Below are 15115 nucleotides of genomic sequence, written 5' to 3' on the forward strand. Positions count from 1 at the left end.
CAGTTGTTCTTGTGATGGATCAGTGATTTAGGGAGAACCATTTGATTCAGGTTTTCCCTTCCAGGATCAGACAAGGTGTGTCCTTGATGGGTTTTGGCAAAAGGAACAAACAGAGCCAGGACAGGGGACCCCTGGGGTCATCCTTGTCCCTTTGTGATTCAATCAAAGTGTCCAAAGAAACTTCCCTGCCTGCCAGACAAAACTCAGAAAGCAAACAAGAGGATGTTTCAACTTGCTATTGTCCATGCAAGATGTTTGATGATTTGGTTGGTTTTGGGGAAGCTTGGCTCTCCATCAGGCATTTTAACAGTCCTTGGCCACATTTTTCTAGGGCAAAAGTCAGGGGGCAAGGCAGGAGGGCAAGCAATATTTCATAGCAAGATACATACATTCAAATCATAAGCATTTTATAGCAACAAAACCCCATCTTTGTCCCACATCCCAAGTACAGTATATTTAATACGAGGATTACTTTTCATGAAGAAGCCTGAAGTCCAAAGTTTTAAAAGGTCTTTGAGGAAAGTTCATGAGGGAGATAGTATGTACTGAAGCCCAAGACATGCAGGCAGAGAGTTCATGATCATTGGGAAGGCTGGCAGTTGTGCTGCAACTGATTCACACTTTGGTCCTTGGGAAACTACAACTCTCACAAAGGGCAGAAGTTCCAAGATCCAGCCGTTTCCCAAAAGCCTCGTGGGGTCCTTGTTGTTGTCAATGCCTTGGCAATGTGACCAAGACATAACCCCTATTGCGCAGTCTGGTACCTTTGTCCTTTGCAGAACTATAAGTCACCTTCCCTTGTTAGGGGGGGCGGGCGCATGCTTGATGTCATATATGGAAATACATGTGTCTTCTTCTGCCCAGTATCATGTCTTCTTCTGCACAATATCCATTTTCTTCTGCCCAATATCACACCTTCTTCTGCACAATATCATATCTTCTTCTGCATAATGTCACACCTTCTCTCCCCTCTCTGTCTTCTTCTAGAAGATCACTGAACGCTTCCATAGGAATCCGAGCAAACCAGCCGATGAAGACGTGGCCGAACTCATCTACTCCATCCAGGAGGAGAAGATCTACGTGACCTACCACCTCAAGAAGAACTACATCACTCCCTCGAAGCGGGAGTTCAGCAAACAGTCAGATGTGGACAACAAGGGGAATAAGATTGTGATGACACCTGACATGTGCATCAGCTACCAGGTAAGACCAACATCTGAGACCAATGGGCAAGATACTGTCTATATCAGTGGTTCTCAACCTTGCTAATGCCGTGACCCCTTAATGCCATTCCATATGTTGTGGTGACACCCAACCATAATATTGTTTTTGTTGCTACTTGATACCTGTCATTTTAATATTGTCATAAATCATAATGTGAATATCCGATATGCAGGATGTATTTTCATTCACTGGACTAAATTGAACACAAATACCCAATATGCCCAATTGGGGGGGGGGGAGGATTGATTTTGTAATTTGGGAGTTGTAGTTGCTGGGATTTATAGTTCACCTATAATCAAAAAGCATTCTGAACTCCACCAGCGATGGATTTAAACCGAACTTGGCACACAGAACTCCCATGACGATTAGAAAGCACTGGAAGGGTTTTGTGGGCATTGACCTTGAGATTGGGAGTTGTAGTTCACCTATATCCAGAGGAGCACTGTGGATTTATGCAATGATGGAACTGGACCAAACTTGGCACGAATACTCAGTATGCCCAAATGTGAACACTGGTAGAGTCTGGGGAAAATAGACCTTGACATTTGGGAGTTGTAGTTGTTGGGATTTATAGTTCACCTACAATCAAAGAGCATTCTGAACTCCACCAGCAATGGATTTAAACCAAACTTGGCACACAGAACTTCCATGATGATTAGAAAACACTGAAAGGGTTTTGTGGGCATTGACCTTGAGATTGGGAGTTGTAGTTCACCTATATCCAGAGGAGCACTGTGGATTCATGCAATGATGGATCTGGGCCAAACTTGGCATGAATACTCAGTATGCCCAAATGTGAACACTGGTGGAGTCTGGGGAAAATAGACCTTGACATTTGGGAGTTGTAGTTGTTGGGATTTATAGTTCACTTACAATCAAAGAGCATTCTGAACTCCACCAGCAATGGATTTAAACCAAACTTGGCACACAGAACTCCCATGACAATTAGAAAGCACTGGAAGGGTTTTGTGGGCATTGACCTTGAGATTGGGAGTTGTAGTTCCTATATCCAGAGGAGCACTGTGGATTCATGCAATGATGGAACTGGACCAAACTTGGCACGAATACTCAGTATGCCCAAATGTGAACACTGGCAGAGTCTGGGGAAAATAGACCTTGACATTTAGGAGTTGTAGTTGTTGGGATTTATAGTTCACCTACAATCAAAGAGCATTCTGAACTCCACCAGCAATGGATTTAAACCAAACTTGGCACACAGAACTTCCATGACTATTAGAAAGCACTGGAAGGGTTTTGTGGGCATTGACCATGAGATTGGGAGTTGTAGTTCACCTATATCCAGAGGAGCACTGTGGATTCATGCAATGATGGATCTGGGCCAAACTTGGCACGAATACTCAGTATGCCCAAATGTGAACACTGGTAGAGTCTGGGGAAAATAGACCTTGACATTTGGGAGTTGTAGTTGTTGGGATTTATAGTTCACCTACAATCAAAGAGCATTCTGAACTCCACCAGCAATGGATTTAAACCAAACTTGGCACAAAGAACTCCCATGACCAACAGAAAACACTGGAAGGGTTTTGTAGGCATTGACCTTGAGATTGGGAGTTGTAGTTCACCTATATCCAGAGGAGCACTGTAGATTCATGCAATGATGGATCTGGGCCAAACTTGGCACGAATACTCAGTATGCCCAAATGTGAACACTGGTAGAGTCTGGGGAAAATAGACTTTGACATTTGGGAGTTGTAGTTGTTGGGATTTATAGTTCACCTACAATCAAAGAGCATTCTGAACTCCACCAGCAATGAATTTAAACCAAACTTGGCATACAGAACTCCCATGACGACTAGAAAGCACTGGAAGGGTTTTGTGGGCATTGACCTTGAGATTGGGAGTTGTAGTTCACCTATATCCAGAGGAGCACTGTGGATTCATGCAATGATGGATCTGGACCAAACTTGGCACGAATACTCAGTATGCCCAAATCTGAACACTGGTGGAGTCTGGGAAAAATAGACCTTGACATTTGGGAGTTGTAGTTGTTGGGATTTATAGTTCACCTACAATCAAAGAGCATTCTGAACTCCACCAGCAATGGATTTAAACCAAACTTGGCACACAGAACTCCCATGACAATTAGAAAGCACTGGAAGGGATTTGTGGGCATTGACCTTGAGTTTGGGAGTTGTAGTTCACCTATATCCAGAGGAGCACTGTGGATTCATGCAATGATGGATCCGGACCAAACTTGGCATGAATACTCAGTATGCCCAAATGTGAACACTGGCAGAGTCTGGTGGAAATAGACCTTGACATTTGGGAGTTGTAGTTGTTGGGATTTATAGTTCACCTACAATCAAGGAGCCTTCTGAACTTGACCAACTATAGAATTGGGTCAAACTTCCCACACAGAATCCCAACGACCAACAGAAAATACTATGTTTTCTGATGGTCTTTGGCGACCCCTTTGACACCCCCTCACGACCCCCTCAGGGGTCCCAACCCCCCAGATTGCGAAACACTGGTCTATATGTTGTATGTCTAAATGGCATTGAATGTTTGCCATGTATATGTGCATTGTAATCTGTCCTGAGTCCCCTGTGGGGTGAGAAGGGTGGAATATAAATATTGCAAATAAATACAGAAATAAATCGGAGCATACAAACAGATTGGATGAGGCAATCTTCTCCTCTCTATTCATACCCTGTCTTTCCCCCAAAAAGGTGACTTTTTCCAAAAAAAGTCGATGTGTATGAAATGAATATGGAACCCCAAATAGTGTCCTCCCTCCATCCCTCGATGGAAGACTTCTAGAGCCCTCATTCATTCTTCCCTGGTTGCTTTGCTTCTAGGCTGGGTCTCTTGAGAAAGAGAAGAAGTTGTTGCATCTGTACGAAATGCTGATGAAACTTATCGAGGATGAAAAGATTTCCCGGCACCAAGTCTGGGAGTCCGAGATAGAGGTAAACGGGAGGGAGCTGACATCTTTTTTTGCAATGCTCTCGTCAGTTGGAATCACAGAGTGATAGTGTCAATGATTCTGATAAGGATAATGGGATTCAGGTTCACAGTCAGGTGCAAAGCGATGTCCCTGTGTGTGTCGGTGCGAGTGGCGCCACCTATGTATAGAACTGTTAGTGGCAAGATTTAAATGGTTGTATCATGCTTAATCCTGCCCCCTTTCCCCTGCTTACGTATAGCTGTATGGATTGGTTACTTATAGCTGTCAATCAGTACCCTTTTGCTCCACCTCTTCCTACAGGAGGGGAGTGCTTCCTTTCTTTTTCATTCTGCCATCAGAGTTCCTACCATATGGACGTGAGTAAGAGACTTGACTCTAAAAGACCCTGATTTAAGTTACCTCTTAGCACCAGTTCTGAGGTTTCTTACCCTTGAGACTTGTGCTTCATGTTCAGACCAACCTGAACGATGTTGGAAGTCTCAAGCGCCTTCAAACCGGTTCTTTTGGCACCAAAGGAAGATCCTGAGTCTTCAAAACATAGGCCATCTGAACTGGGGTTGTGGTTTGCTCCGGCATTCACAGGCATTGAGTAAAGAGGAAACTTGGTGAGCTTCAAACACCTCGGACCCAGGACTAATTGAGACTGTAACGTATATTTTCCTTCACCCCTCTGAAGTTTCCAGCTTATTGCTTTAAAGAAATGACTTTTTGTGTATCATGTGTAACTGTTGTATCATGCTTAATCCTGCCCCTTTTCCCCTGCTTATGTATAGTTGTATGGATTGGTTACTAGGCCTGGGTAACAACGGAAAAATTTGTTTCTAAAATCGATTCGTTTTTTTGGGGGTTTTGCGTTTCGTTATTTAAAATAATTACAAAATTTTCCTTTTAAAAAGTTTGATATTTACGAAATTTCGTAAATGTGAAAAATTACAAAACATTAACGAATCGATTTCCGAAACAATAACGAATCGATTCGTTAATGGCGGACGCGACCGCGAAATACGCTAAAAAACCTCCAAAAACTTCTGAAGCTTCGATCTCCCTCTGTTGTTGACTGTTGGTGTGATATTATAATTTTTTTTCACTAATTAAACAAAAAACAACCATAAAACTTGCCCCAGACATGCGGAAATAATAACAAAACGACCTCAAAACAATAACGAAACGAATACAATAACGAAATACGAAGCATTTACAAAACGTATTTAAAAATTCGTTTTTTTAAAAAATTGCTCCAGAATGGTTCGTTATCGTTTTGTAATTAAAAAAATTAACGAATTATTAACGAATTACGAATTAACGAAACGAAACCGCCCAGCCCTATTGGTTACTTATAGCTGTCAATCAGTACCCTTTTGCTCCACCTCTTCCTGCAGGAGGGGAGTGTTTCCTTTCTTTTTCATTCTGCCATCAGAGTTCCTACCATATGGATGCGAGTAAGAGACTTGACTCTAAAAGACCCTGATTTAAATTACCTCTTAGCACCAGTTCTGAAGTTTTTTACCCTTGGGACTCATGCTTTATGTCCAGATCATCTTGGACAACATTGAGGAGACCCAAGTGCCTTCAAACTGGTTCTTTTGGCACCAGAGGAAGATCCTGAGTCTTCAAACATAGGCCATCTGAACTGGGGTTGTGGTTTGCTCCGGCATTCACATCCATTGAGGAAAGAGGAAACTTGGTGAGGCTTCTCAGCTTCAAACACCTTGGACCCAGGTGAAAAGAAGCAAGGGAGCTGAGGGATGATTTATTGTTGCCACCAATGTAAAAGGAACCAGTATTCAGGAGATTTTACCCCAGTTCCCAATTTTAAAAAGACTTAGCCGATTTGCAATGGAGGTTGCCGATTAGGAACCAAATTTACCATCAAGTTAGAAGGGAGGCTGTTCAATTGCACCTCCTCCTTTATTAAGAAAGTAATAACTTAGTAGTAATTACACTGTATATACTGTAGCGTGACTGGAGAGAAGAATGTAGATTTATTTGGTTACTTTCCCCTACGTTTCTGCCACCACGTGAGGTAAGTTGTAATATTGTGAGAAATGGCACTTTGGACTCAGAATAGACGGAGCTGAGGCAATCTTCAAATAAAAGTTAACAATTTTATTAAGTACACAGCGTGTGGTTGCAAGACGTAACTTTTCCTTGTTGCACTTGGAATAATACTTGTAACTTTAACAGTTCATTCTTTCTAGTAACACAGTATCTTTCTGACGTAGAGCACTTGTTTCAGACAAAGTTTCAATACAGGGATGTTTCCCTTAGTTGATCCTCCCTAGATCAAATACTAAGTAAACTATTCTTTAGCCTCTCCTTAGACTAAAAGAATACCAGCTAGGTTTCACCATTCGGCTGCACTAGCCTGAGAAACTTCCAATAGCCAAACCCAGCTTTTCAAAGCCTCAAAGCTTTGCTTCACAAGTCACTCCGCCACCTTTCCTTTCCTTCTCTCCCAACTCCTAACTCCTGACTCCCCTGAACCTAACTCCTGACTGCTCACACCTCTAAACCTTAACCCTAACTGATTTTTAACTGTCGTTTTTTCAAACTCTCCCCTCTAAGCTCCTCCCACTTCCCTCTCTCCTGCATCGGTCTCCATGGCAACGCACATGGAGGACTCCTCTGACTTAGGCCACTCCAGCCTTACTGCAGCCAATCTAAACACAAATACAGTTAAAATCATACAATTTATAATCAACTCCTGTACACCAGGGATAATTGAGACTGTAACATATATCTTCCTTCACCCCTCTAAAGTTTCCAGCTTATTGCTTTAAGAAATAACTCTTTGTGATCAATAAAACTTATTTTGAGTTATTTACAGCGTTTTGGGTTTTTGGGAGTTCCAGTTTCCTATAGGAGGGCAAGAAGCAATCCCTTGGGGGAAAGATGCCACGTCCATCCCTCCTTCATTAAGAAAAATAGCTCCCATGCGCGACGGCACACTGTGATAGACGAGATAGAACAGGGTACAGAATTTCAGTTGTTTCCCACAGCAAGGGATGACACTGTTGATAATGAAACAACTGAGAGCCAGGTGCATTCTGATTCAGGAAGGGAGGACAGTTGTTCTCAGCCAGATAATGGTCAAGAAAGCACTTTATTTATTTATCTATCGTGTCATCAGCAACCAGACATTTGTTTTACATTTTTAACAAAAACAAACAAACAGACAAAACACAAAATTTGCAAGCTTGGTAGTTGATTAAATGTCCTTTGACCAGTATCTGCCCACTTGGAGTGCCTCTGGTGTTACTATAAGAAGGTCCTCCATGGTGCATGTGGCAGGGCTCAGGTTGCATTGCAGCAGGTGGTCTGTAGTTTGCTCTTCTCCACACTCGCATGTCGTGGACTCCACTTTGTGGCCCCATTTCTTGAGGTTGGCTCTGCATCTCATGGTGCCAGAGCGCAGTCTGTTCAGCACCTCCCAAGTCACCCAGTCTTCTGTGTGCCCAGGGGAGAGTCTCTCATTTGGTATCAGCCATGGGTTTGAGCCTGCCACTTTTGGACTCTTGCTTGCTGGGGTGTTCCAGCGAGTGTCTCTGTCGATCTTAGAAAACGATTTCTTGATTTAAGGCATTGACATGCTGGCTGATACCCAAACAGAGGATGGGCCAGAGATGTCATTGCCTTGGTCCTTTCACTATTGGCTGCTGCTTCCCGGCAGATGTCAGGTGGTGCAATATCAGCTAGACAGTGTAATTTCTTCAGTGGTGTAGGGCGCAGACAACCCGTGTGTGATGGTGTGTAAATTTTATTCTTATGGCTATGGGTTGTTTAAACAGTAGTTAATAAATGGTAAGTATGTAGGATTATATTTTGTAGGCCTGGGTAACAACGGAAAAATTTGTTTCTAAAATCGATTTGTATTTGGGGTTTTTTTTTTGTTTCGATATTTAAAATAATTACAAAATTTTCCTTTTAAAAAGTTCGATATTTACGAAATTTCGTAAATGGTAAAAAATTAACGAATCGATTTCTGAAACAATAACGAATCGATTCGTTAATGGCGGACGCGACCGCGAAATACGCTAAAAAACCTCCAAAACCTTCTGAAGCTTCCCTCTCCCTCTGTTGTTGACTGTTGGTGTGATATTATAATTTTTTTTCACTAATTAAACCATAAAACTGGCCCAGACATGCGGAAATAATAACAAAACGACCTCAAAACAATAACGAAACGAATACAATATCGAAATACGAAGCATTTACAAAACGTTTTTGAAAATTCGGTTTTTTTAATAATTGCTCCAGAATGGTTCGTTATTGTTTTGTAATGGAAAAAATTAACGAATTATTAACGAATTACGAATTAACGAAACGAAACCGCCCAGCCCTATTTGTTAGAGATGGTGGCTGATTTAGCCTGAGCTGAGTTGCCATAGCAACAGGGGTGGAGCCAACTGCCTCTTCACGGGGCAGCTGTTTGAAAGTGGCAGTCTGTAAGCCGGTGAGCTACAGGGAAGGACTGGTTTCTCTAGTGGGAGAAACAGGGAGTTTATTTGTGACCAAAGGGGTTACAGGAAAGGACCCGGTAGTGATAAAACTACAGGGGGCTATTGATTCTGGGTTAAGAATCAAGGTTTGGCTGGGAGCCAATTCTGTTGAATAGGCCTTTTGGCTTATTCGTTTTGTTGGGACAGTTGTCTAGAAGAGATACATCTGCTTATAGAAACCTCTTGAAGTCTGTGCCTGAGGTTACTCATGAAACCTCATGCTGGTGGCCTTTGCTTCTTCCAGCATGCTGACGTTTGTCCACTTGTCTTCCCAAGAGATTTGCAGGATTTTCCAGAGGCAGCACTGATGGAATCGTTCCAGGAGTTGCATGTGACGTCTGTAGACAGTCCACGTTTCGCAGGCATATAGCAGGGTTGGGAGGACAATAGCTTTATAGACAAGCACCTTGGTATCCCTACGGATGCCCCGCTCCTCAAACATTCTCTGCTTCATTCGGGAAAATGCTGCACTCGCAGAGCTCAGGCGGTGTTGTATTTCGGTGTCGATGTTGACTTTAGTGGAGAGGTTGCTGCCAAGGTGGCGGAAATGATCAACATTTTCTAATGTTACACCATTAAGCTGTATCTCTGGCATTGGGGAGGGATGGACTGGTAACTGCTGGAAGAGCACTTTGGTTTTCTCGATGTTCAGTGACAGACCGAGCTTCGTGTATGCTTCTGCGAAGGTGTTTAGAGTGGCTTGTAGGTCTTCTTCTGAATGCGCACAGATGTTACCTTGTATTGATCTTTGGAACTATACTTTTGCTTTTTTGAACTCTTTTCTTTTACTTTAAATAACCATAAAGACGATCCAGTTCGTTAATTTCGTAATTCGTTATTAATTCGTATTTAAATTAGCTTACGATCCAATATTGAGCCATGCAGGAATAGTGTGAGGAGTAATTAAGAATCGAAACAATTTTTCCAATTTTCGTAATTATTTCGTAATTATTTTCGTATGTCTGGTGCAAGTTTTACAATCTCGCATTTACCCCACTTCCGGTCCCTTTGCTCTGCTGCTTCCCTCCTCTTACCTCATGCTTCTTCTTGCCTCACTCTAATATACAATACTATAATATAATATATAATATAATAATAATATAATACATAATATTATATTATTATAATACAATTATATTATGTTATTGTATATTATATTATATTATTATATATTATATCACTATATTATTATATTATATTATAATTGTATAATATAATATAATATAATATATTATAATATATTATAATAATATATAATACATAATATAATATATTATAATAATATAATATACAATAATACAATATTATAATAACATAATAATATAATATAATATATTTTTAACGAATTACGAAATTACGAAACGAAACCGCCCAGCCCTAATATATACAATACTATAATATAATATATAATATGATAATATTATTATATTATATTATATTATAGTATTGTATATATTAGGGCTGGGCGGTTTCGTTTCGTAATTTCGTAATTCGTTAAAAATTTGTTATTTTTTTGATAACGAAGCAATATTGAACCATTCAGGAGCAACTAAAAAACGAAACGAATTTTTCCAATTCGTTTCGTATTTGTTTCGGAATTGATTCGTTATTGATTCGTAAATGTTTCGTTATTATTTCCGCATGTCTGGTGCAAGTTTTAGGGTTGCTGTTTGTTTTCTCAGTGAAAAAAAATATAATTATCACACCAACAGTCTTTTAAATATTTTTTATTAATTTTTGTCTTACAAAACACATTGATATAAAACAACAAGGTAAGAAATTGAGGTGAGGGAGGGTTAAAAGGGGAAGTAATGGGTATGGAAAGGGGGAATGGGAAGGGGGCAGGGGAGGTCACATAGGGAAAGGAAGGGAGGGAGAGACAAGGGTGAGGGTTGACACTTCCAGGTTTATCCAGTATGGTGGAAATTTTTGACTTAACCCGTTAAGTTTAGTTTTCACATATTATTCCCATCTGTTATGTTCAGAACAGATGTTCGATTTTGTGTGTGACTTTTGGCTATTCTCTTTGGAGATATTGTTATTCTTATTAATTGCTTAGGGTGATTACCCCCTTTTGCTTTTCCTTTTACTTTCGTCTTTTTCTTGGATAGAAGAATAATAATAAAGGAAGAAAAAAAATATTATTGTGTTTGTATTTGTTATATCTCTATTAAATACAATCCCTTGTTCTCTTCTTGTATAAATTTTAATACTGATTTCCAATTAGTTTTCTGAGGTTTATTGTAGTTTTGAGTGATTCTCTGTGTCAAAATATCCATATTGATTATATCCAGTATTTTATGGGTCCACTGTTCCAGTGTTGGTATTTCTTTATTTTTCCATTGTCTGGCTAGGACCATCCTAGCCGCTGTTGTTAGGTAAAAAATTATTTTGTCCTCATTCTTTTCCAGTTTGAGGTTGTGGAGTCCCAATAATAATGTTTCTGGTCTTATTTCAAATTTTATCTCTAAGATTTTTTCGATCGAATTGTGAATTTGTGCCCAATATTTTTTGATCCCTTTACATTCCCACCACATATGTAGAAATGTACCCTTTTCTTTTTTGCATTTCCAACAGCTCTCGTTTTTCTTGTTCTTATTGATTTTGGCCAGGATTTCAGGTGTTAAATACCACCTATAGAAGATCTTATACCAACTCTCCTTTAGATCTGTTGAGTATGTGTATTTGATTTTGCTTTTCCAGATTCTTTCCCAGTCAGTAAGTGATATTGAGTGGCCTAGGTCTCTGGCCCATGATATCATGTTAGTCTTAATTTGTTCTGTTTCGGTAGCCCACTTTAATAACTGATTATATATTTTTCTTATGAGTTTTGTGTCTGTTGTTAATATACCAACAGTCAACAACAGAGGGAAAGGGAAGCTTCAGAAGTTTTTTTAGCATATTGCGCGATCGCGGCCGCCATTAACGAATCGATTCGTAATCGATTCGTAATTGTTTCGTAATTGTTTTATGATTTCCGAAATTTCGTAAATATCGAACATTTTTTAAGGAAAATTTCGGAATTCTTTTAAATAACAAAACGGAAAAAAACCCTAAAGTTTTAGAAACAAATTTTTCCGTGTTTGAACAGCCCTAGTATATATTATATTATATTATTATATTATATATTTTATTACTATATTATTATATTATAATATAATATATTATAATATTATATGTATAATATAATACATTATAATATAAAGTAATATAATAATAATATAATATACAATAACATAATATAATATAATAATATTATAATAATATAATATAATATAATAATATACAATAATATAATATAATAATATTATAATATAATATACAACAATATAATATAATAATGTTATAATAATATAATATAATATAGTTGTTGTTTGTTTTATCACACCAACAGTCAACAACAGAGGGAGAGGGAACCCTATCCCATTTGGAGGTTTTTTTTTAGCATATTGCGCAATCGCGCCCGTCATTAACGAATCGATTCGTAATTTATGAAATTTCGGAAATTTCGAAATTTTGAAATCTTAAATTTCGGAAGTCCTCAGAATTTAGAAACGCTAGCGCACCCTAGAAAACGAAACGAGTTTAGAATCAATTTTTTTCTTGATCGCCCAAGCCTAATAAGGACTATTGCTTGTGTGCTGTTTGGTGTCTTAAGCAAGGTGATACTACTCTGAGGTGCGACAGAACCATGGAAAGGATGGAGATGCCTTATTTCTCCTAGGACGTGAAGGTGTTTCTCACTTCTGTCTGTTCCATCTAAGATCTTGGATATTCTAAAACTTCGAGAGGACGAAGAAGCGGCCAGCAAGCTGAGCGTCTCCATTTACGACACGGAGAGGAATGAAAAGAGCAAAGAACATCGGGAGGCCATGGTAGGTGGCAAGCTTCTTTCATTGCAAAAATGCCGCATTTGTATTGTCACAGAATCATAGAATCAAAGAGTTGGAAGAGACCTCATGGGCCATCCAGTCCAACCCCATTCTGCCAAGAAGCAGGAATATTGCATTCAAATCGCCCCCGACAGATGGCCATCCAGCCTCTGTTTAAAAGCTTCCAAAGAAGGAGCCTCCACCACACTCCGGGGCAGAGAGTTCCACTGCTGAACGGCTCTCACAGTCAGGAAGTTTTTCCTCATGTTCAGAGGGGGTCGCCGCTCCTCATAGGGCTTGTTCTCCAGACCCTTGATCATTTGAGTCGCCCTCCTCTGGACACATTCCAGCTTGTCAATATCTCTCTTGAATTGTGGTGCCCAGAATTGGACACAATATTCCAGGTGTGGTCTCACCAAAGCAGAATAGAGCATGGGGAGCATGACTTCCCTAGATCTAGACACTATGCTCCTATTGATGCAGACCTCATGGGCCATCCAGTCCAACCTCATTCTGCCAAGAAGCAGGAATATTGCATTCAAATCACCCCCAACAGATGGCCATACAGCCTCTGTTTAAAACCTTCCAAAGAAGGAGCCTCCACCACACTCCAGGGCAGAGAGTTCCACTGCTGAACGGCTCTCACAGTCAGGAAGTTCTTCCTCATGTTCAGATGGAATCTCCTCTCTTGTAGTTTGAAGCCATTGCTCCTTGTCCTAATCTCCATGGAAGCAGTAAACAAGCTTGCTCCCTCCTCCTCCCTGTGGCTTCCTCTCACATATTTATACATGGCTATCATATCTCCTCTCAGCCTTCTCATCTTCAGGCTAAACATGCCCAGCTCCTTAAGCCACTCCTCATAGGGCTTGTTCTCCAGACCCTTGATCATTTTAGTCGCCCTCCTCTGGACACATTCCAGCTTGTCAATATCTCTCTTGAATTGTGGTGCCCAGAATTGGACACAATATTCCAGGTGTGGTCTAACCAAGGCAGAATAGAGCATGGGGAGCATGACTTCCCTAGATCTAGACACTATAATCCTATTGATGCAGACCCCATGGGCCATCCAGTCCAACCCCATTCTGCCAAGAAGCAGGAATATTGCACTCAAATCATCCCCATCAGATGGTCATCCAGCCTCTGTTTAAAAGCTTCCAAAGAAGGAGACTCCACCACACTCTGGGGCAGAGAGTTCCACTGCTGAACGGCTCTCACAGGAAGTTCTTCCTCATGTTCAGATGGAATCTCCTTTCTTGTAGTTTGAAGCCATTGCTCCTTGTCCTAATCTCCATGGAAGCTTGTTCCCTCCTCCCTGTGGCTTCCTCTCACATATTTATACATGGCTATCATATCTCCTCTCATCCTTCTCTTCATCAGGCTAAACATGCCCAGCTCCTTAAGCCGCTCCTCATAGGGCTTGTTCTCCAGGCCCTTGATCATTTTAGTCGCCCTCCTCTGGACACATTCCAGCTTTTCAATATCTCTATTCCACAGATACACACACACTCCACTTGCTTCATTGTCAACAGAACCTCTGATTATGCCATTAGCCACAGATGTGGGTGAAACATTAGGAGAGAATGCTGCTGAAATATGGCTATACAGCCCAGAAAGGTCACAGCAACCCACATGTTTATATCTTTTTGAACACTGGCCTGGCAGTTACAAATATGGCTGCATTGATGTCAGATGTCACTTCAGCTGTGTAGCAGGACACCTTTATAAGTCACATGATTGGTCTCCAAAGGTTTAAATAAAATGATGGCACTACAAAGAGATCAAAATTGCCACCAGTAGAGCTTTCTGTAGATAGCAGGAAAGCTCCCCTCTTGGGCTTCTTGTTGATATCGAGCTGCTTTTAGGAGGGTCTCCCCAGCCGAGGAGATCCCTGAGGACCCCACCAAAGAGAGTCCTGGAACCTTGGTGAGGCCAGCGAAGCCAATTTCAGCGATAAAAATAATAAAAATAATAAATCCTCACCAAAGTGGAAGAAGTTTCAGCGACCGAGGTGTTTTATTAGCGACTCAGCTGCAATCGGATGCATTGTAGGAATAGTTCCACCACAAGCATGCAGGAGCACAGTGATGCAGGCATATTTATACAATTTTTGAAAACCCAGAGTTCAAACTTCCCGCCCCGGCTCCTCTGACGTTCCCCGCTGTGATTGGGCAACAGGGCGAGCAGCTGGGGAGGAGCCTCCCATCCCCTGGGCTCCTGGACCAATCAGGGAGCTTCAGGGGTGTGCTGGATCCAAGGGGGAGGGCTCCTGTCGCCCGCTGGCCAGCGAATCAGAAGAGGGGAGGCGGGACGACAGAACACAAAGAGAGTTCATGAATGGGTCAATGGAAACTGGCCATGTGCTCAGTAAAACAAAGGAAAAAAATGTCTCCAGCCGATGCAGCTTATTGTTCTTTGAGGGGTTTTGGTGAGGGAAACAAACAGGATCAGGGCAGCGGACCTCGGGGGGGGGATCAACGCTGCCCTTTGTAAATCAATCATAATGTCCGTATTCCAAATAGACTTCCTCATCTCACTGGACCAACTCCGAGGGCGAGACAAAGGAAACCGTAAATGGCTATTGTTCCATGCAG

The 15115-nt window shown here is 41.0% G+C and overlaps 1 protein-coding gene across 1 annotated transcript in view; it reads left to right on the top strand.

Annotated features, from left to right (window-relative positions):
* DRC7 (dynein regulatory complex subunit 7) overlaps positions 1-15115 on the top strand; it is a 72043-nt gene that overhangs the window by 52507 nt on the left and 4421 nt on the right. The window contains exons 12-14 of the mRNA XM_067470990.1: positions 988-1203; positions 4044-4154; positions 12417-12527. Coding sequence (XP_067327091.1) covers positions 988-1203; positions 4044-4154; positions 12417-12527 — 438 coding nt within the window. The remainder of the gene's footprint in view (positions 1-987; positions 1204-4043; positions 4155-12416; positions 12528-15115) is intronic.

This window comes from Anolis sagrei, chromosome 8, assembly GCF_037176765.1.
Source record: "Anolis sagrei isolate rAnoSag1 chromosome 8, rAnoSag1.mat, whole genome shotgun sequence".
Classification (NCBI taxonomy): Eukaryota; Metazoa; Chordata; class Lepidosauria; order Squamata; family Dactyloidae; genus Anolis; species Anolis sagrei.